We start from the raw sequence: 24,121 nt of genomic DNA, 5'->3' as shown, positions 1-24,121 counted from the left end.
TCGAGCCCGGCGGGGAGGGACGGGGACTCCTGGGATATAACAATTTGGCAATGGCATTGTCTGGATCCTCTGTAAGAAAATGAGTGAACGAACAACAGTAATTCCTGAGAAAATAGCTAATTACAGTGGAAGCAACCTAAATGTCACAGCCTCATATGGCAGCAGTTTCTTTACCATAATTAATTAACGGAAACTTGACATTTTTATGTAACTGTTAAATGCATAATAAAGGGTTGAATCCCTGCTAAATGTGTACTTTTAAACGGAAGGTTAATAATTTATGTAATGCTCTTGACATGCGATGTGCAACCTAGAAGAATGTACACTTGCAGATTCCCATTGCCAGCAACAGAATGGTAAACCATGTGAGTGCAAAGGAAACATCCTTCATCTGTGGCCAGCATTGTGGAATGTTCTGGCTTCCCCCTGTTACATAATTATCATGGTTTTTCTCCTCTACATCAGCTCTGTGAGAATAATGCCCATTGTCCCCATTTTATGGTTGTGAGACTGAGATTCAGCCTGAATGAGATGCCAAAAGCACCCAGTGAGTTCTGTAACTGAGCTGGTACTTCGGCCAATGTCCAAGCATGGCACTTCTGTCAATAGGCCACACCAATTCCCAACAGTGAAGACCTCAGTCAGTGATTCAGCTACATATAAACACCCATCATTTTGTCTACTACATGCTTGCAATATCTAGGTCAAAATGTATTAACCCACATACAAGATATTCCCTTAGCAGCCTGATCACAGATGTCTGACAGTCTGGGACCTCGGCTGTCAGCAAGAACACAAGGGCCAAGGAAACCTTGCTTTTTCCAGCCTCTAGGACAGGATTGTGTCCTTTAAAAATAAATTAAAAAATCAAAATTCTAGGTAAAGTTGACTGATGTTCTGCAACCTACATAAACAAATGCGAACCAAGCAAAAATTATTTGTACAGTGGTGCCTTGCAAGACGAAAAGAATCCGTTCCGCGATTCTCTTCATCTAGCGGTTTTTTCGTCTTACGAAGCAAGCCCATTGACAGCTTAGCGGATTAGCGCTACAGCGGTCTAGCGGCTTTTCGCAATCAGCTGTTAAGCGGCTTATCAGCGGAACAGCTGATAAGTGGCTTAGCGGCTTAGGAAAAGGGGGGGAGCGGAAAAAAACCGCGGGGACTCGCAAGATTTTTTCGTCTTGCGAAGCAACCCCATAGGGAAATTCGTTTTGGGAAGCGCCTCCAAAACGGAAAACCCTTTCGTCTAGCGGGTTTTCCGTCTTGCGAGGCGTTCGTCTTGCGGGGCACCACTGTATGTTCTGTGCAATGTAATCAGCTTCTTCTGGAACACTAATATGTGCATAATAAGCTGCTCCTGGTGAGTGACTAAAATAAATTTAATAATATACACTATGGCCTTTTAAACTGGGGGGGGGTACTCTTTTTGTTTGTTACTATGTTGTGTGTTTTTGTGTTGTAAACTGCCCTATGATCCTTGGACGAAGGGCGGTATAGAAACTTAATACAGTCATACCTTGGGTTGCAGTTGCTTCAGGTTAAGCCTTTTGGGTTGTGCTCCGCAGCGACCCGGAAGTAACGGAGTGTGTTACTTCTGGGTTTTGCTGCTCGCACATGCGCAGATGCTCAAAATGACATCACGCGCATGCGCGGAAGCGGCGAATCGTGACCCACGCATGTGCAGACGAGGGTTGCATTCACTTCAGGATGCAAACGGGGTTCCAGAACAGATCCCATTTGCATCCAGAGGTACCACTGTACATCATCACCATCATCACCAATGCAGGCCACAACTATACTTGGGATGGGGATTACTGTTGTCTTCTGAGTGTAATGATTGCCTAATTTATGCCTTGGGTGTGGAGGACAGAGAGGGCACCATGTTCTAAAGTACTTTCCTGTACACAAAAAGGCAATGCTCACAGTGTGACTAGTTTCCCTGTGGTGGCGACATCCAACAAAACGGCACTCTTCTCTGGTAGCACATTTTTTAGTGACAGAGGTGCTCCTTCCATGACTGGTGAAGTGATGGACTGTCAAGCAGTACTCTGTGTCTAAGCAACCAAAAGGAAGATGAGAAAATCAGTAATAGAGTTGATGCAGTGAGATTCAAATCAGAGACTGGACTTTCTGACCAGAACTCAAGATGTCTGGAGTTTTTCATAAGTAAGGCATTCTTTTTCTGCCCCCACTGCCCTGCATCACCTGGTTTGACCACAGACACATCTCTCCTTGCTTCAGAATATTTTAAAAGTTTGTTCTATTGGCTCTGAAATTGGGGCATACACTTTCTGGTCCTGTTCTTCCTTAGATGGGAAATCCCTACATATTAACATACGCTCCTGCATTCCACTGGGTGCAGGTTTTCCCAAGGTACTGGAGGAGGTGGCCAGGGTACTAGCACAACCCACCCTGCACCCATTCCTTTGACCAGCACATTTTCCCACACAAAAGGCAAGACAGCACTGCTTGCATCTAAATGCAATCTGCAGCACACATAGAGATTGGGGGTGTGGGTGTTACCTAGACAAAAACTAAAGGAGTGACCACCACCTTTCCACTACCAAGTCACCATTTTGTTTTCCAATAACATGTTCCAAAGGTGCCCTTCATATATTACAGAGGAACTGCTGATTTGTGACATGTTAAAGTCTTGCATCCTATTGGTGGGTTCGGTCTTGTGGGTGCTTTCTGTCCAGTGGATGACAAGCTGGGAATGGAAACAGCCCTATGGGAAAGAGCCTTACAGCAACAACATAAAATGAAGTTACTGATAAGATATGAAGGACACCAAAGTCAGATATACATGTGATTGGCTCTATGACAAATAAGAAGCATGGCAAGTATAGCAGCGTACTCTAAAGCCAATAGTGTTAAATACCTTCTTAGCTACTTCGATATCTAAAATATGGTGTGGTCAGATGGAAAACCCAGAACAAATAGCATTAAATACCTTACTGTTCCCCATGTACTTACTCTGAGGGCACCATTTGTCTTCAGCCCATCTGTTACAGTTGTAATTGTCAACCACATTGTCACATGTAAAACACTTGAAGCTGCTTGGAAATGGAGTAGCTTTGAAATTAAAAAATAAAAATAAAGAAATGAAAAGAAGTAAATCGTTTCAGAATCCCAAATGTCCAAATGTCATAACCCCAAATTCAGTTCTTCCCCAGTTAGGTTCCGGAGAGAGGGGAACCGAACAGCAATGAGCCTTGTTGAATTGCATCACAATCCTAAGTATACTCACTATGGGCCTATTGATTTAAGAGTGGGTTTCAGGTGTGTGCAGGGGGCTGCCATGAGGGGAGGAGCTAGGGAAGCCCCATTGCATCAGTGGAGTTTTGCTCAGTTTTCTCTGTATGCAACCATTAATCATTTGTATCCTGTCTCTCACACCCAACCAAGATACACAAAATGGATTTTGTCTTTTGGATGCTTTCTTGATTTTATTCTTCATCTCAAAAGCCCTCGGTGGCAGCATAGCCCATTGTGGGGTACCCACTGTACCAGGTTAAATAAAACAGATCAGCACTAACTACAATACAGTGGCGCAGACAGACTTTAAACGAGGAGCCCATCCAGCCCCTGGTTTCTTGTGATACGACACCCAAAGAGCAAGGCAACACATGGAAAACCGCTATGTTCAATTACAGATGCAAAATCTCAGCAGGATGTGTCCTAAACAACAGTATGAGAAAGATGTAGCAAAAGTAATAAAAAGAGGAACATGCAGGTGTGCTTTAATCAAGGGTTCAAGTAAAAAATTAAAAACTACCAGAGACAATGGGACATGGGTGGCGCTGTGGGTAAAACCTCAGCGCCTAGGACTTGCCGATCGCATGGTCGGCGGTTCGAATCCCCGCGGCGGGGTGCGCTCCCATCGTTCGGTCCCAGCGCCTGCCAACCTAGCAGTTCGAAAGCACGTCAAAGTGCAAGTAGATAAATAGGGACCGCTTACCAGCGGAAAGGTAAACGGCATTCCGTGTGCTGCGCTGGCTCGCCAGATGCAGCTTGTCACGCTGGCCACGTGACCCGGAAGTGTCTGCGGACAGCGCTGGCTAACGACCTATAGAGTGAGATGAGCGCACAACCCTAGAGTCTGGCAAGACTGGCCCGTACGGGCAGGGGTACCTTTACCTTTACCAGAGACAATCAAGTTGATGTTTAGCTTTTAGATCTATTAGAAATGCATTGTGAATTCATGATGATGATGATGATGATACTACAAGGCATTTCAAACAGAAAATGCCCAAAGAGTTGAAAACATATGCACTGGCATAGCCAATAAAACTGTAACAGAACTGTAACTGGCTACTTACGGTCTACTGGAAGTCTCACATTATGGAAGTTGATGTTCTTGGCTAGAATCCAACTATTGGAGACTATGAAGAGCTGAACAAAAGCTGCAGCCAACATTTGACAGAGGAACGGCATGCTGTTTGTTGCACATCAAAGCATAAGGTTCTTATAACTGAGAGGAAGAAGGGGAGAAAGAATGTATCATTACCAAAAAAAAAAGCCTGAGAACTGATTTTATGTCTGGCACACTCTGTACAATATGTTACTCACATCCACCTCTGCCAGCACTGTTAGTCTCAGCAATGGCCTAGGGGGCATACATGAATTAAAGGTGACATCAGCTCCACAAAGCTAAGCTGGCACTGCCTTCTGCTGGCCTGGTTGTAATGTACATCACAGCACTGCTACATATTACAGCAAAAGGCCATTCATAAGTGCAGCGGTTGTGATAGAGCAGAGGAGGTTAGGGGGGGAAATCCATTAACAAGCTTGAATGGATAAAATTAAGCTTTTTTAGAAAGACAGATGAGTGCAGGTTGCAGTGGCCACTGGGAATCTGAACTGCAGAAGCATACAGGCCTCGGGTTTATTTTTTAAAGAGGGCTTTCAAGACTCTGGTCAGAATCTACAACACTATGATTTCTAGGCTGTCCTTTTTCTGCTGAATGCAAAACAAGTTCACACATCGTCATTACTGCATGCATTTTAAATTTCTTAATTAATGCCTATCTATCTTTAACAGGTAGCATGCATATTCAAAAAGTAGTTGCTCCAATAGAATTACCTACTTGCCTATTTTGCATCTCTCATCTTGCACAATGTCATCAAATCAGCAAGTATCAATGCTCAGTTTGAAGGTATCAGAATTCCACACGCAGATCTGCAGATGCTAATGAGAAATAAAAAGGCATTCAGTGTGACCCTCTAAAGATCACATTTAAAGAAAATGTCTTCATGGATAAACATTAAAGAATTTTTCCAAGTCACAAAGACTCATTTACCAAAATGGGAGGGGGGATTTGATACTGGTTACATAAAGGACAAAAGAACTTAATAAGTGCAGTCATCCACTCAAATCGAGGATGGATTTAATCCAAAGGTTTGGTGAAAAGATGAATATGGGACATAGAAGAAGAAGAAGAAGAAGAAGAAGAAGAAGAAGAAGAAGAAGAAGAAGAAGAGGAGGAGGAGGAGGAGGAGGAGTTTGGATTTGATATCCCGCTTTATCACTACCCGAGGAAGTCTCAAAGCGGCTAACATTCTCCTTTCCCTTCCTCCCCCACAACAAACACTCTGTGAGGTGAGTGGGGCTGAGAGACTTCAAAGAAGTATGACTAGTCCAAGGTGCATGTGGAGCAGCTGCATGTGGAGGAGCAGAGACGCGAACCCGGTTCCCCAGATTACGAGTCTATTGCTCTTAACCACTACACCACACTGGCTGTGGGTCAGGCCACTGGTGTATTGAACTCAGTAACACTGCCTGACAGAGGCTGTCCTGAATTTCAGACAGGACTCTTGTCCATCTCTCCCTGGAAATGCTGGAAGTTGAACTACAGTCCTTCCACAAAATGTATCATCAATATCACAAAGTATTTTGCCATGAATGACACGATTTACAACAGAATGCACATGTGTCAAAGCTTACAAGCATGCACACGGTTAATGTTGTCATGCAGGAAAATTGTTGGCACTTCTGAATATTGCCCAAACACAACATGGACGTGTCAGATATTAGTGGACTGTATACGACTGCTATTCAGAATCACCACTAGATGGCATAAGATAAGATGAGATCTGCAGAGTTTCCAAACCCCTTTTTTGGACACTAGGATCTGAACTGCAGCCAGTTAAAGTGCTGGGAACCAGCCTGTGCTTCTTCTCTCACTCAACGTGCACAAGTTAAGTCAAGTTTCATTGGCTAAAAACCAATGGCCATTGCAAACATGTGAAGGTGACTGGGTATTACAGTTTATCATAGATTACTTCCAGAAGAATGTTCCATGTTTAGCAGGCCAAATTAATCCCCAATTCTTCCTAGGACACACACATTCTTGTGTATGATATGTTTATCTCCATCTGGTCACCAAATGAATGAAACAATACCCATACGAACATCCCAACACACCAGGCCATGTCCATACTTCAGGATTTCTAACTTACCGTGGTTTATTGGAAACTAGCTGTGTGCTGATTAATTGCTCCTGCTGAGCTCCTCCTTCCCTGGTGCACGTGAGAGAAACAAATCAGGAAATTGATACTAAACTTGGTTTTTTTGAGATGTCCTGGATTGTGCACTGTTGCTCCCTGGCAAACCAGAATTACTAGCCATAAAAGCATGGTTTGTTGACTAAAGATTCCTGGCTACTTAAGAGGAAGCAAACAATGAACTTGGGTCTGAACATCTTGCTTTGGATTTCCCTGTGCATGACAAGAGCACAGTAGAATATATCTGCTTATTCCTGATAAATCATGAGAGGAATTCAATGTTGCACTAATCATTCTATCAGTGCAAGCATTTTGGCTTGCCACACAGAATGATGCCTCCTCTTCTCCCCACCACCATGTGCTTTTCCATGGGTTCTTCTGATCTACCCCCAAGCCAATGTCGGTGGGCACAGGGGGAGGAGATGGGGGAAAGCCCCATTGCACAAGAAAAAGTCATTGCACAGGGCTTCTGCTGACAGGACGTATTAGTTGAATCCTGCCCCATGGAAGCAATGCTGACTTACTGTGACGTGCAAACATGCCCAGAGAATATACTGTCACACAAAAACAAGTCCAATTTGTTAGCAAAGTTATTATGTTATAACTTTAGAATAATTCCAGCCACCAATACTAAGTAGAAAGTGCTTCCCCCCCCCAAAAAAAGGATGCTGGTTTTCCTTGCTGCCAGGGGTGCCAACTTGAATAAAATATTGTGAAGGCCCAAGGTAAGCCCTGCCACGCATAATCGATCACATGATGCAATGCGCGCACACCACTTTAAGAGGAATGCCCATCAACTTTGTGGGGGCCCAGCCCCCTCAAATATTTTATTGTGGGGGCCAAAGCCCCCATGGCCCCTAGGACTTGGTTCCTATGTTTGCTGCAGACCAGTATAAGGAGGCACACACTGTTCTTTTAAAATATTATCTTTGATCTTGGCTGCTTAGAACCATGCATTATTTTTGCTTTATTTCCATTTGAGTTGACAACTATTTATCCCTGATGCACAACTGAAGAGTGGTAACAGGAGTAGACTCATCCTTGAAATACAGTGGTATCTCCGTTTACGAACTTAATTCGTTCCAGAAGTCCATTCTTACACTGAAAGCGTTCTTAAACTGAGGCGCGCTTTCCCCAGTGAGGCTTCCCATTGCCAGTGCTGGTTTGTCTTCCGTTTGTCTTCCAGGGCAAAGCTCACTAGCCGGAACACCTACTTCCAGTTTTTCGGAGTGCGTTGCCCAAATCGTTCATTAACAGGACTGTTCTTAGACCGAGGTATGATTGTACAGGGGACCCTCCGGATATGAATTAAATTCATTCCGGGGGTCCGTCCGCAACCCGAAAAGTTCGTTGGCAGAGGCGCACAGCAAAACTCAGAAGTATACACTTCCGGGTTTGCCGCATTCATAACCCAAAAGTTACGTATCCAGAGTGGTACGTAACTAGAGGGTCCACTGTATTCTAAAGCTTTGCATAGCTTTGACCGTACACAGTATTGCAACACAGAGAACTTTCTTTCTCCCAGTCCTTGAAACTATTGTTTCTGTTCTCTCTTTAAGTATTTCATTCTGTACTCTTCAAACACCAAACTAGCGAAAGAATCTTGGGCCATAATATAGGGTATGTACACATTAGCAGCTTGGAGCCCAGCAAAGTCGTTTTCCTCTGCTACATTTTAAGTCACATCACCAATGCCCATTACCTTATTTGTTTCAGTGCACCAAACTCCAGTTCACTGAAGCTGTAGTCTGCACATGCACTGTAATCTGCACATGCGCAATGACTGCCTGAACTGGTTTCCTATGGATTATGGCTAGCGTCATGTGTACTCAGCTTCCACCACCATTAGTGCAAGTCTGCTGGAGCTGAATTAAGTGGTAATATAGACAAAGCTTTATTTCTGAATAGCTCACTTAATGTTTGCTCTGTGAGGGTGGGGCACTGAAACCCTTCAATGCAGGGCTTATCTGTCGCAGAAAAGCAACCAGCTTTTATGGGAGCAAGGCATGACATAGAGCTTCTGACAGCCAACACTCACCTTAAAACACAAAACTGCACCTGCACCACCAAACAAACATTTCACTTTAGACCTTGTTGCTTCAGTATGAGCCACTTTGAGGAAAACAAACAATGCAAGCTAAAACCAGCCTTCGCCTACCTGCTGCCCACAAGGTGTTTTGAATAGTAATTCTCAACAGCCCCAGCCAGCATAGATTTTCTCCACTCTGAAACATCCCTGTACAATTTTTTTAAAAAACAAAACAAAACAACTCATGGCATGTTTTTCTGCAATCCCAATCCCTCATCTAGGATGCTTACTATAAGGTGTCACTGGCCTGAACAAGCCTATTCTCTCTTCTCTGCCTCCATCTTGTTATCTCCTTCCCTCCTTCTCAGACTAACGTCTTAACATTTTGCATATCCTGGAATCCCATGGGTCCTTGCTTGGTTGCTTAGAGTTTCTATTTTTTTCTGTTGATTTACAAACTTGCATACAACAACACACTTGGGGTGTCCCCTGAGTATGTGGAAACCACTGACATATTTTTGAGTGAGCCCATTTAGTTTCCAGACTGACTACTGCTTGACTGTCTGGGTTTACTATCAGAGAAGTGATTCTCAAAACTCTCCTCAACCCCTCAGATGGACCACTTGAAAAATGCTGAGAGCCTTAGTGGGACCACTAAATGATTTTTCTGCCTGTTGCAGCCACAGTTTGAGAACCCCTCTGAAAGGGAATTGCCTAAATTTGACCAAACTTTGGATGTAATATTCTTTCCCTTCTTCATTTTTAAAAATAAAACAAAAATTAGGCACAGAAATCTGGAGAGCTCAATGATTTAACACCCCCCTCCCGGGTGTGTACACTCAGGTGATGTTGTGATTACTCAGTTTTGGAATTGTTTATTTTTATCAGAAATTTTCTGCCCTCCAACCTAAATACGCTAATGTGGAATGTATAGCTATTTTTCCTCTACACACAGAGTTCTTAATTTAAATCTGCCCACCCCAGGTTACATATTAAAAGCCAGCCGAGTTAATAAATCCTTCGGTCAATAAAGTCTCTGTATCTCAAACATTTACACTGCCACTACCCCAAGGGGAACCAGCCTGGATATTTCCAGAGATTTCTGCCCACCATCCACGACTTCATTAATCAAATTGTTTTTGCACGGCAAATGGTGTGCAGCAGCCTGTGAAAGTATCTGCTACTACAATGCAAACTGAACAAATGCACTGTTTAGGGTTTGTTTTTTACCAGTTGTTCCTGGAAGCTATCGGGTTTTTTTTGCAACTGAAAATTGTAACAATCCAAGCCATTTCAGCTGCTACTTGTAATTAAAAACCTAAATGGAGTCACCAACTGTGAAAAACTACAGTCTTGTTTAAGTCTTGTAAAAGACTGATAAGACCATAAAGCAGAAGCAACTGGTGTTAATGTGTTGGAATGTAGTACCGTATTTCAACGTGTGCTTTTTGTTTTTAATGAAGTGCAATCTCTTTATCATTACCTAATGCAATATATATCCCACCTTTTTTTCTTTAAAGGGGAAGATAATTTATTTATTTAGAGATTAATTTATTTATTCTAGCACAAAACTTTACGAGTGACATCCTGCTCCATTAAATATAAATAATATAAACTGAAGTGGAACCCATGTACAGTTTCATTACACTGAGATTACCCAAAATCAAGCCATTCTATTGCTGTATGTTTTGTTTCTATGTACTGTTTCAGCAAGGACGCGGGTGGCGCTGTGGGTTAAACCACAGAGCCTAGGACTTGCCGATCACAAGGTCAGTGGTTCGAATCCCCGTGATGGGGTGAACTCCCGTTGCTCGGTCCCTGCTCCTGCCAACCTAGCAGTTCAAAAGCACGTCAAAGTACAAGTAGATAAATAGGTACCGCTCCAGCGGGAAGGTAAACGGCATTTCCGTGCCCTGCTCTGGTTTGCCAGAAACAGCTTAGTCATGCTGGCCACATGATCCCGAAGCTGTACGCTGGCTCCCTCGGCCAATAAAGCGAGATGAGCGCTGCAACCCCAGAATTGGTCACGACTGGACCTAATGGTCAGGGGTCCCTTTACCTTTACCTTACTGTTTCAGCACCAGAACATTTATGTCATGGGTGGAGAACTTGGGTTCCTCTAGATGTTGCCTGAACAATGGTCAAGGATGATGGGAGTTGGGGATCCAACAATATCTGGAGGGCCACAAATTTTCCATCCTTCCTACATCCTTATCTCCCACAACCCAGTTGTGTAAGCCCCACCAATCAGCTGATTGTTGGCACTGGCAAAGTGCTGGACACAGGGCTTTGCAATTGCTGCCAACCAGCTGGTTGACAGTGTCTACAAAGCCCCTTTGTCGCAGCCACATCTTTCCTTCCCCATACCTGACGTCAGATGTAGGGTGTGGTGGGTGTGGTCAAATGAGGGTGCTGTCCCTATGAGCTGGACATTTCTCATCCCTGGTATATGCCAAATTAGATCCCATACATTACACACCTTATGTATGACTGAGAGAGCAAGGGGGAATGCAAGTACTTGAACCAAGATTTTGAAATTTTGGTTCATATTAAACCAGATTAAAATTTAAATGAAGGGTTGAATGATTGACAGGGGATTTTGTTTTCCTAAGTATGATAAAACCACCTTATGTGTGGATGACAAGTGGATGCAAGTCTTCTCCCCTGCTTTCTTTACCATTTTAGGTGGCACACCTGTGCTTCAGAAAGGCGTCTTTGTTCTCTCTCATTCCACTGCTGTCCTCTCTCCCTTGCTTTTCTTTCTTCAAGCTTGTTCCCTTTTTTACTGCCTCTGGTTTCTCCTTTTGCAATGAAACAATCCTTCAGGGTCGTGGGGGAGGCATCTAATATGTGACAACTGTGGTTATGTCCAATAAAATATGGCAATCTTCCTCTCTATAACCAACATGCCATGCATCTCTGAATTGAACTGAACCCTGACGTTTCATTAACAGCTCATTCTTCAGACATTGGTGACTCAAAGGGGGAGGGGGAAATGTGTGTAAACAGCTGCAGTTCAAGTTCACTTCTTTTTAAAGTATCACTCCCTTGTCTGCACTACAGCAGAGCCTCGTTTGGGTTAGGCATGTTTGTACTTACACTTAACTGAAAGTCCAGTCTGATCCCCAGCTTCAAAGGAACACAAACTGCTGGTAAAGGACTGCAGGGCAGCATTTGCAATAAGCTCACTATACCTCCCAGGACTTCAGAACTGCAACCCACAGAGGCAGCATTCCCCTGCATGTGTCTGAATGTTCCCTTTCTGGCTGCACACTTTCCCACTGGGAGAGCCATTGAACGTGTCCTTCCTGGAACGCTCTCCTGCTCTCTGCTATCAGAAGACCAGTTCAACACCGATGGTAAAGAAAGAGTAAATCTTAACATGGTGTTGTAAAGCATGATTACAATTGTAAAGCAACCTGTGGTCTCTTGATGAAGGGCAGTATGTAAATTTAATAAATGATGACTACAATGCTTTGTGAAATAACAGGGACCAAGGGCTAAGAAGGGTTCCCAAAATGAGGGGTTCAGCATCCTGCATCTCTTGACTAGCAACAGGATTATGTAAAAAAGGCAGTGACCTGCTTAAAAAAGCAGGTAATGACAGAGAAGTCCCTCCCTTCTCCCTTGCTAAGTGCAATGTCTTCTCCCCTACCTGCACGTTTCCAAGGAGCAGATCAATGGAAGAAGAGGCTCTAGCCTGGCACTGAAGACAGAAGGCTGAGATACAACCTCCTTCTCTCTCTCTCTCTCTCTCTCTCTCTCTCTCTCTCTCTCTCTCCTATATTGGTAAGGAGATTTAAGTGGGGGAGCATTGGTATTGCCCCAACTGCAGTTTGAAGCGATATAGACCATTCTGCCACCTCAGGACTTTACACCTCCCTCATCTCATATACTGTGGTGGACAGGCAGAGGGAAAGAGATACAGATGGTTTGGGTTCAGGGAAAGAGAGTCAGTGGTGGCGACAGAAAATGTGCTGAAGGAGGGGGGAGGCAAAGTACATTTCTGGGGCGGGCAAGCACTATCCACCACGTTAAGTTTTCTGAAAAAGAAACAACAGTGTATTTCACATTGGCACTCCCATCCATTCAGGTCCCGTTAACTTTGATGGAATTACCCAGTAGGTATGCTTAAGACTTCAGGCTTGTTTAATTTTATTATTAAACTGCAACTTGTATGGGAAGAGTGCCTTTCCTTCAAGCAATCACATATGTTGAGTGATTGGGAGATGGGAAGGGGCAAGACACTTGTCTACTGGGGGATGCTTGGGTTTAGCTCCAAGAACAGTGCGGCAGATTGTGTACTTCCTCTGAAGCTGATCCAATCCAACTACAAATAAAGCAACTCACACCCAGGCATCAACCCATGTGTATCAACGCTTCCTGCAGACCAACCTTTCCCCAACCTTGGGTCTCCATATGCTGGGTCCCCGTCATTCCTAGCCACCACAACTAATGATCATGGATGATGCAGGTTGTAGTCCATCAATATTTGACGACCTTGAGTTGGAGGAGGCTGCTAGAGAATGTGGGATTTTGTAGAAAGTTTTATGGGATGTGTATGAAGGGCAGGTCATCTGAACATCACACTATTTTCTGCAAGGGTTGTCTGCACAATCCTGTCCTTGGTAGTTCACATGCAGTGTTGCACCCCCTAGTACCCCCACAAGCACTAGTTTTTCTTGCTCTGTCACAATTCCACTGTATGGCCTCATTCAGCCCTGCTGTCTCCAGAGGCTTCATTAAGACTGATCTGATTAAAGGGAAACTAAACTAAACCAACAGATCAACTGAAGTAGGTTAATAAGAACTTCCTAAAAAGAGGGCAACATGCTTCACTTACTTCATGCCTGAAAACAAGGTAATAAAGTAGAGATGCCTCAAGGTAATATGTGTATGTGTGTGTGTGTGTGTGTGTGTGTAGGTGGGTGTTCCCTCCAGTGTGGTATGCTGCACACTCATGTTAATAAAATGTACCTGGAGTTTTTACCCGCAACCTGCATACCTTTCACTCAGATATAAATCAGGAGCATGAAAAGGAAAGGAAGAGAAAAGCAGGTGGGGACACTATAGTGTCTCAAAACGATTAAAATTCCAGCTCTGTGTAGTTCTGCACACAGCAATTCAGCACTGGTATTTGAAAAACTGATCCCTGATTTCAGCAAAAGCAACCTTAAATTAGGACGGTTTCAACAAGGTAATGCTTAGTGACGAAAAGGTAAGATAGATGAATAACCAGGAACAATCTTGATTAACCTACCTCTTGTCCACCCTGATAGCATATGAGTAGGAATGGGCAAATCTTGCAATTTCAGTTTCTCATTTTTCCAATCTCAAGTTCAGTTCCCCACATTTTCACGAGAGTCTGAATTATTTTTTTTAATCCTCACAAGAATTTATCAGGATTTTAGGTCACATTTCTCCTAATATGCATATTTTTGCAAGCACTTTCCTGTAATATATATGTTTTGGTATGCTATTTCCAGCAATATAGGCATGGGTTTCTTCTTATTATTCTTTTAAGAAAACCCTTTTTATTTACCTTTCATATGCTGTATATAGGTAACTAATATCCAGTGCAGATAAGTAATGCAATGAGTATACAGAGTTATATGACGCAACAAGGATAAACTAACATCTATAAGCAGAAAATAACAACAGCAACAAACATTCCCTCCCCCACTGCGTTTCTATACACATGCTCCCCTAATATACACACACTGAACACGTTATTTGGTTGGAGAGCCACACTGAGAAATTCAAAGTAGTGCACATTTTGAAGAATAGCTATGTTTCAAGGTTGCACATTGTTTTGGGACATGCAAATTTGCATTAAAACGGAACCCCATCCCTTTATATAAGATATGAGTTTTGCAGTCATCATTAGGTTTTTGTATTTCTGTTATGTCCTGTGGCCAATATGAAAATAAAACTAGGCAGGCAATATATCATGGTGGTGTCAAGACCTGCTAATCTTAAACTTGAGGAGATATTGAGTGTCTTTGCTGAGTAAAGGTTTCCTTAGTGTTCTATACCAGGCTTCCTCAACATCGGCCCTCCAGATGTTTTTGGCCAACAACTCCCATGATTCCTAGCTAGCAGGCCTAGTGGTCAGGGATGATGGGAATTGTAGTCTCAAAACATCTGGAGGGCTGAGGTTGAGGAAGTCTGTTCTATACAGTAAAATGGACTAAATTCCTTGGGCCTTTGAGGCATCCCATGAAACTACTCCAGCACTATGATGTTGATTTGAGACAATACTTCAATAGCCTTAGTTGCCAATTAAAGGTAAAGGTACCCCTGCCCGTACGGGCCAGTCTTGCCAGACTCTAGGGTTGTGCGCTCATCTCACTCTATAGGCCGGGAGCCAGCGCTGTCCGCAGACACTTCCGGGTCACGTGGCCAGCGTGACAAGCTGCATCTGGCAAGCCAGTGCAGCACACGGAACGCCGTTTACCTTCCCGCTGGTAAGCGGTCCCTATTTATCTACTTGCACCCGGGGGTGCTTTCGAACTGCTAGGTTGGCAGGCGCTGGGACCAAACGACGGGAGCGCACCCCGCCACGGGGATTCGAACCGCCGACCTGACGATCGGCAAGTCCTAGGCGCTGAGGTTTTACCCACAGCGCCACCCGCGTCCCAGTTGCCAATTACCCAGATGTTTATATTACACTTCAACAAGTCCAGATTTGCTTCAGAGTACAAAATTGTGCCGTGTCAGATAAGAAGACTGTGCAGGTTTATTTTATTTTTTGCAGATATTATACATCACATCTGACATGGCATGGCACTTGTGTTGAACGCAAAATGTAAAGTAAGAATTATCTCATTGAAATGAGTCAGCTCCTCTCATAAGTGAGAAGTGGCCTTTTTAAAGCATACTTTTTAAAAACAGGGGCACTGAAGCTAAGGTTAGCATTCCACCATTGCAAAAATTTCTTTTTGCAAAACAGACTGTTCTTCCTCCCCCCCCTCCACCCCCCCTCCAGATGTGGGGATGGTGCAAAGCCACACAAGGGGGGGGGAATCCGCTTGCACAGGCACGAGAAGTTAGCTGAATACCACCTAAGAATGCTTAACATGTTTTTAAGGCTGCAAATTTATGCACATTTAATCCCACTGAACAGCAGGACAGAAGTATAACATACATGGATTTGTGCTAAGATAATGAGACTCTACAAATAGTGTTTTGTCTCTAGTTTTGCTAGTTTGTTCTAAAGTCTATGCCAGGGCTGGTCCACCCATGAGGCAAGGTCAGGCAAATGCCACAGGTGGCAGGATCTACAGAAGTAGCAGATCCCAATGCAGCTCTTTATTTTCCCACCCCCTTGTTCCTAATGCAGATCCTCACTCCTTCTTCCCCGGAGGGAAAGAGAGGTGCCATTTTGTAGTTAGCCTCAGGTGCCAAAATGTCTTGGTCCAGCCCCGGGGTCTATCCTTTTACTAATTTAAACCCCAGTCTGCAACCATGAGTAAAGACTCCCAAAGCTGCACATCTGGTGAAATTGGGGTGTGCTTTATACAAAAGATGACACAACAGAGCTGCACAGCAGCTGTGTTGAAAGAGTGTATATAATCCATTCACAAAATTCTCCTGTGCTCCTAAAATCTTTTCTGCCAACTGTCAGCCTGAGGCAAATTTTTACAGGTGAGTTATAGCTTTCACTCTTGAAAACTGGGAGGGGTATATAATGGAGCTACTGACAAACCATCTTAATTACTACTGCTTTGAAAAATATGTTAGAAAGAAAGTCATAAAAAGCCCCACATCCAAACCCCCAAAAGAGATTAAATCAGTAAGAATTCCTTTGCTATGAAACTACCATATGGGTATACAAAGGGAAATCTACATTATGCCCATAAATCAATAGATCCCTTTGATCTCTGTGTAACCTGATGAATTCTGTGCCCCTGATTTACACACCAGGTGGTAGCAGGCAATTGTCAATTGGCAACCAAAAAGCAAAAAGAGAGAAAAAGAAAAGAAAACAGCAGCCAGCAAGTTTATTGCAGACCAAATTGTTCACAATAGCCTTTGGAAATCAGGACGTCATTCTTCTTTTCTTGATGTGCACATATTGATCATGAACTGAATCATGGCGTTCAAATGCTACCAATAAAAAGCAACATTCTAATCTAGTTCAGGGCTTATATGGAGTCACATATACTGTGGCAAGAGTGAATATTCAAGATTCATAAGCGTTTGTCAAGGACAGAATACAGGCATAGAGCAAGTTTTGTTTGTTTTTTATGTCCATGTAAACCCCAGTCACAATTTGGCACCCCTTTTATTGAAGTGAGAGAAATTTATGTGCATGCTTTACCCTTCCAGTAAAATCAAGGAGACAGGAAAGTGTCAGACTCTGGGAGGGGTGTGATCCTATTGTTTCAAACACCCCCCCCCCAACATGGGCAACTGTTAGAAGACTAAAATGATTGTACAAGCCCCTGTCATATACTAAACCCCTGCTGGCTTGCACAAAAAGAGCAGAGTAAAATTACTAGCACTTAAAGCAGGCTGAACATTTAATTCTTGGTTATTAGGCACGTATAATTTCCTGCAATTTAGACACTGCTGCTGGATGCCTCTTTGATGTTCCATGGTTTTAAGGTTGAGGAAAGACCACCACTAGCAGTACCATCTCAGAAAATGTGGCTCCTTGTTCTTTCATTTGTACTTGTTTGCTCATAGCACTGTGGGTGGAGGGGGAGAGGAAATCTCTTTTCTTTACATATTAAAATTGCTCTCAAGTATGCAGTTAGCAAAGCTTGTCCTAACAAATCAGTGGCCACACACATAAAGCAATCTCCTGGCTCCCAGGTACTCTGCACTCTGCAGTGTTAATGCTACCAACATATATTCCATTGTGCTAAGGAAGAATATCCAGCTGATGTTGTTCTGCATAATGACTGTGCCCTTATGGTCTATTTACACTGTGATGCTGTCAGACAAGTCTTATTGGCTTCAGTCTAGCCAAGGTTAGTCCCATTGAGAACCACAGGACTTGATTTAGTTGCAACTAGATTATTTATTTAATTTGCATACCACACTTCATCCAAAGAGCACAAGGCAGTTCACAACGTGCAAAAATACAAAAGGAGAACACAAAATACATAACACAAAAACAAACTAATAACTCCCCTCCCACAAAAACATTTTAAAGGCCATAGAATGTTAATCAGCCAAAGGTCTGATTATGGAGAAATGTTCTGTTTGTATCATTGGTCAAGACGCAATGGGGCCACTGAATTTAACCACTTAGCTACCCAAGAGTATGTCATTTTGGGAATAACAGAAACCAGGGTGGAAATTGAACCTGGAAGCTTTCCAGAGGGTTAGCTATGCTAATCTCTGGCAGCAAAAGCAAAAAAGAGTCTGGTGCCACCTTAAATAATAACAATTTAGTGTGGCATATGCTTTTATGGACTAGACTCCACTTCCTCTGGTAAAGTACAGTGGTACCTTGATTCTCGAACTTAACTCATTCCGGAAGTCCATTCCAAAACCAAAGCATTCCAAAACCAAGGCACGCTTTCCCACAGAAAGTAATGCAAAATGAATTAATCCATTCCAGACTTTTAAAAACAACCTCTAAAACAGCAATTTAACATGAATTTTACTACCTAAGGAGACCATTGATCCATAAAATGAAAGCAATAAACAATGTACTGCAGTCACACAACTGAACTGCGTTCCACAGTCACAAAAGCAAAACAAAAAGAGCCACAAAAACGCAAAATAAATAGCAAAATCAGACAGTTCAGAATGGAGCATGTTCAGCTTCCGAAAAAAGTTCGCAAACCGGAACACTTACTTCCGGATTTGCAGTGTTTGGGTTCCAAGTTGTTTTGAGTGCCAAGGCATTTGAGAACCAAGGTACCATTGTATTTATTTTCATTGTTACTTATTCAAAGATATACAAAGTTTATACCCAGTACAATGTTATCTTTTGATAATACTCCACTTCATCCAAGGTAGTAAAAACAAAACAAAGAAAACCTATGCCACATTCAATTTGTTAAATCCTTAAGGTGCACCCATGAACTCTTAGTTGAGATTTCCAGTTTTAGCTTGTAAATGTAAAGCAAAAGCAAAAGCATTTCAGGCCTCATGCTTGCTGTGTCATCTCCCTGCCTGAAACCCTGGAGAACCACTGCCAGCCAATGGAGACAATTCTTCTCCTTCTCCTCCTCCTTCTTCTTTGGCGATCACTCGTAGCCGAGTAAGATTGTCTTCCATAAACACGGTTTTAACAATGAGTCCATAAGTGACTGTGGAGGCCAATTCTGGATCCACATGTCCTTCCACAGTGGGGACATTGTTTTCCAGGCAGGAGTTGATCACGGTGTGGATTTGCCAAGCATGCCTTCCTCTTAGCACACTTCTCCCTTGTGTCCTGAGTTTGAGTGTCTTCAAAGTTCATGACACCTTTGGTAAAGGCTGTTCTCCAACTGGAGCGCTCGCAGGCCAATGTTTCCCAGTTGTCAGTGTTTATACTACATTTTTTATATTTGTCTTGAGACAGTCTTTAAGCCTCTTTTGTTGACCACTGGCATTACGCTTTCCATTTTTAAGTTCGGAATAGAGTAGTTGCTTTGGAAGACGATCATCAGGCATCTGCACAACATGACCAGTCCAACGAAGCTGATGTTGAAGAATCATTGCTTCAACACTGGTGATCTTTGCTTCTTCCAGTACACTGATATTATGGAGACAATACTGGCTACACTTATTCTGCATCTGCGCCAATCCTGTATGTTCATCTAGGGTTACCCGGGCAGGTATTATTTATGCCTAAAGCACATTCCGAGTGAGTTCCGTAACTCACTTTTCTCTACAGGCAACCATAAAAGGATAGGTTGCTCACTCCCCCAGAGTATGGTTATCACAGTATCAGGTCAGAGGTTAAATGCCCTAAATTATGTCGGTTCAGGTGAAGAACACAGCACTGCTTTGTAATGATTTTGCAAGAAGGGCTTGCAATTTTGCTTCTTAAGAGCAGAGGTGTTTGCTTGCTTTAGCCACTGCACGAAAGATAACAAGAGATAAGCATAAAGCTAGGAGCATAATAAAGCCGTGCAGATAACAGTCCATACTCTCAAAAGAAACTCAACAATTAATAACCAGTGGCAGGAACACTAATGTGATGGTGACGATGTAAATGCTAAGCTTGCTTTACTGCTGTTCTACTGCTTTTGTAACATGTACTTGAAAACCGAGACCTGACAGGATAGGCAATGAAGTCAGATAGTAGCTGGGTATGCAAGTTTTTATGACCCAAACTGTGCAGGTCTACAAGACATTTTTGGTAACAAAAGCAGCTTGGAAGATTGGGAGGAGTGTCAAGCATTGGTTTCAATGTAACCAACTACCCAAAGTTGTTAAAGAAATATATTTCATCTGTTGAGTAGTTGTAACCTCTTGGAAAACTTTGACTAAAATGGAAAATTTATTGAAATTTGCTGCTATTGTTTAATGAATTAGTTAGCTGCCCTTCACCATAAGGTCCAAGAGTGGATTAAAAAATTGAAATGTGCACTGTTTTAAAAAGTTTAACACAAATTACAGTTGCAAGACTGGAGGTGGATCATAAAAATATAGATCTTAAGTGTCGAGGTAAGAAGACTGATAGAATTTCAGGGATTCACCTCATTATACCTGTCACACAGAATTCATGAGATGTCTTCTACTGGAAAAAAAAGCTTTAATATACATACATATATACATATACATATACATATACATATACACACACACACACACACACACACATATATATATATATATATATATATATATATATATATATATATATATATAATGTCAGCATTCTACCTCCCTTTGCTGTCAGAGGCAATTGTTTAGAATCTAAGATCCCTCCCCCACCTCAGTTCAAACTCTTATCCACACCTGGACCCCCTTTTTTCTTACTACCAAATGTCTAGATTCCAGAGTCTTCCATATGTGTTCATGTATTATGTATAAGCACTTTTTGTAATGGAGGAGAGGGGAATAGTCTTTGCAGTTCCTCTTGGCATGACTGACCCAAGTTTTTGCAATCAGTTCTAGCTTCTGGTAGCTTCCGGTCAAGATAGCGGCAGGCCAGGCAATCAGCTCCAGAGCTCCACAGATTTTAATTGAGTTTTAACTCTAGCCCTAATATGCCCGATATGTATTTTACAGACAGGCATAAAACTGTTTGCAGCATATACTCCTTCTACTGCCTTCTTTCACCATTCAAGGCTAAGCAGAAGCTACTTGGGAAGCCAACCGCATGCCACAGTGGAAGCATGTCAGCACAAAGTAGCTGAGAAAGGCATGCCACAGGACTGACCCCACGAGGTCTTTCTGGGAAAGAAAAGTGATAAAATGTATTCCCACCTTATTCACAAGTAGCTCTCCCATTAGTAAGCAAAGATTCAAGCCCTTGGCTTGCAACATACAGCTCCAGGGCACCAAAGATGCCAAAAGTGGAACATTCTGGAAGACCACAGTAGCAAGATTTATTTCAAATTGTTAAATCACGATGAGCAAAAGGGTGATTTTCCAAACCAGGAAATGAGATAACAACTAGTTTGATAATAAGTAAAGTTCATTAAGTTCAACATAGAATATTCATCCATATTTTCTTTTCTTTGTTGCCTCAGGTTAGCTAATATCACAATGCTTCCTGGATGTTTAATTCACCCTGTCAGCCCTCCCTGTCAATACTCAAAGGTCTGCAATCTGGCCATTTCAGTTTCAACCAGTGTTTCTTGTTTAACTTTACACATAGTACAGATGATTTACCACCTGCCAAATGCTATCTATTGAAAACAAAGCAAAGGTAAATTTGTCAAGCTGAGTTAGATAGACATTGTTTGAATTTCCATTTATTACTCCTCTTAGCTCATGGTAGAAATTAGTTCAAATATCCCTCATCGGATTAGCAACAGTGGGTACCATAGGGAGCACAGAATTAACATGAGGAGTCCAAATGTGTGCACTAGGTTGGCTGCACACAGCTCAAGGTTTAGAATTTTATGGAAATACTTGATCATGAGACTTCAGAGAATAATGTAGAAAATACCTGATGGGTTGATCACAAAATAAAACTAATGGCTTGCCCACTCCAGAGCAAAATGTGGAATTGCAGACTGCCTGTCGGGCCCTCAGGCTACTTAAGCCACCACCTTCTCCTTAGGCTACAGCCCTCAATAGCCCTGCTTTGTACTCCTCGAGTATTTTTGGTTGGTTGGAATGTGTCGCTGAACTCTTATAATGCCTCTTATTTGTCCAGATGTAAGTGTATGTAGAAACTAGCTGACTATACAAAGGCACATCTTCACATGATTTTCGGTTTCACTGCTGGGAAAGCTGCCATCCTGGCTTGCACAATGCTCTGTTGTGTTCAGTGCAAATTCTCTCTAGGAGCTGCATCTAACAGTGTCTTTGCCTTAGTGGAAATTGCTTCCACTTGTCAAAGAAAGTTTTATAAGAGTAGAAAACTGAATTCGCTGTAGACAGGAGGAGTTAAAAATAATCCATGTAGATTAACAGCCTTGGTTTAGTGAGAAGCATATTAAGGTAGTCAAGTAACAGATAACTTTTGACACATAGCCACATAGCCAAAATAATTATAAGGACAAGAATTTTGGGAACTGTTTGCTATACTTCCACACTATCCCTCCCACACTCCGAAGCACCTTAATCACCCTGCAGTCTTCATCCCATATCTCCCTTTGATAAGAGAGGGAGAAGAATGTCTAGGAGGCATTCTTTCTGTACCAGTGATGGGCCACTTGTAAGAGACAAGAGAATGCTACAGCAGCAACTTTCCTGGTGTTATTAGAAAGTACCACAGGAGAAACCAGAAGTGCAAACCGCTGTTGCACAAGAGACTGCTTCTGAACAACTGCCATTCATTCATTCCATTGAGACAAGCAGAACCATGCCAAAGAAAACTTAGAGAAGAGACATGGGGGCTTCTGCCCCCCTTAAACCAGGCATAGGCAAACTCTGGCCCTCCAGATGTTTGAGACTACAATTCCCATCATCCCTAACCACTGGTCCTGTTAGCTAAGGATGATGGGAATTGTAGTCCCAAACATTTGGAGGGCCAGAGATTGCCTATGCCCACAGCTGTCATATAGCATTACAAGGCATAAAGATTGATACATACTTGGCTCCTGTGCACATTATGCCTCTCCTCATGTGTACTGCAGCATCTCTTTGGCTTTGTGTTTTCTACTCAGACGTTCCACTGCACTGGGTGTGTTTAGGATTGCAAACTTCCTTGCTCTTTGAAGAGTTTAAGGCACATGAGATGTTTAAATGCCTAGATGAGTAGGTCCCATTTGTGTGATCCATCAATTATAGAAAAGGGGTGCAGATCACACAGAAATTGGTTGCTTAGGCACTTAACATGTGTAGTCCCTGGGTTCACATTACAAGGGTCCATGCACAATAGTGTAATGCTCCCATGCCTGCTGTGTGTATACAGAACAAGGCCTTACGTGACCCATACATCAGTCTGGTTCTACCATGAAAACTATTGTTGACATTTATCAGTATCATTAATTAGGAGCCCCTTTTGGACTTTTTTGTGTGAAAAGGAAGATGAACACACAATATTTGGGTTTAAAGATTGGGACAACACTGGATTATGAAAAGTGGAATAGTAGGATGTTACCGTGGAACGAATGTTTGAATAATTATTTTTATGTAACTGACAGATGAAGAATCATAAGTCCTTTCTTTCTTTTTACTTTGTATCATAGAAAAGCTTTAATAAAAAAAATTATGGGAAAAATCTGGTTCTACTGTGGAGTGTATGTGGGAGAGGTGCCTTTTTAAAAATGTTAATGACTTCATTTAGATACCTAGAGCTACTCTGATTTATGTACAAGAGTCTGCTCAGTAGATTGGTTAACCAAACTAATCAATATACCTAAGCAAAGTAAAAATTAATTATGTTGCCCTTTGCTCATTTCCACACACAATTATCTCCCAGGATGAAAAATGAGTCCTTATCTGGCTTAGCATTACATGTGAACCAATGCTCACGGTTTGCTTCTCCCAAACTAACAAGCGGCAAGCCAAGAACAAATCTTGGCTTCCATTTATTGGAATATTGGAGAAAGAAACATATACTGAGCCCTGGTTCTCACACTCAATGCTAAGCCAAGGCTTGTGGCTTATTGCTCCTAGCAGAGCAGCACTAGCACACTGCTTTTTTTTTTTTACAGGAAGCTATAAATCACGGCACACCATGATGTGCAAACCAACCCCGTATACAGGGATTGAGAAGTGAAAGGATGCATTGAATATATATAGCAGGCTTTTAAGAAAAGTATTGTAGACCTTTGAGTAAATGATCCTTAAAAAGGTAAAGGTAAAGGTACCCCTGCCCGTACGGGCCAGTCGTGTCCAACTCTGGGGTTGCGTGCCCATCTCGCTTAAGAGGCCGGGGGCCAGCGCTGTCCGAAGACACTTCAGGGTCACGTGGCCAGCGTGACAAGCTGCATCTGGCGAGCCAGCACAGCACACGGAAACGCCGTTTACCTTCCCGCTATTAAGCAGTCCCTATTTATCTACTTGCACCCG

At 42.6% G+C, this 24,121-nt stretch overlaps 1 protein-coding gene across 8 annotated transcripts in view; it reads right to left on the bottom strand.

The window, feature by feature from the left end:
* Positions 1 to 24,121, bottom strand: part of LYPD6B (LY6/PLAUR domain containing 6B) — a 58,877-nt gene that overhangs the window by 2,561 nt on the left and 32,195 nt on the right. For 5 of the 8 annotated variants that reach the window (XM_053406386.1, XM_053406402.1, XM_053406349.1 and 2 more), the window contains 4 exons: positions 5,091 to 5,191; positions 4,323 to 4,474; positions 2,977 to 3,075; positions 1,924 to 2,054 (listed from right to left, as the gene is read on the bottom strand). In XM_053406386.1, the coding sequence (XP_053262361.1) occupies positions 1,924 to 2,054; positions 2,977 to 3,075; positions 4,323 to 4,437 (345 nt within the window). In that variant the 5' untranslated portion in view covers positions 4,438 to 4,474; positions 5,091 to 5,191. Of the gene's footprint in view, positions 1 to 1,923; positions 2,055 to 2,976; positions 3,076 to 4,322; positions 4,475 to 5,086; positions 5,192 to 8,665; positions 8,744 to 24,121 lie in introns of all 8 variants that reach the window. The other 3 variants (XM_053406375.1, XM_053406358.1, XM_053406368.1) reach the window with 3 other exon arrangements.

Source organism: Podarcis raffonei, chromosome 1, assembly GCF_027172205.1.
Source record: "Podarcis raffonei isolate rPodRaf1 chromosome 1, rPodRaf1.pri, whole genome shotgun sequence".
In the NCBI taxonomy this organism is placed as follows: Eukaryota; Metazoa; Chordata; class Lepidosauria; order Squamata; family Lacertidae; genus Podarcis; species Podarcis raffonei.
Note: the sequence above shows the minus strand (reverse complement) of the source record. Positions and strands in the feature narration are given on the sequence as shown.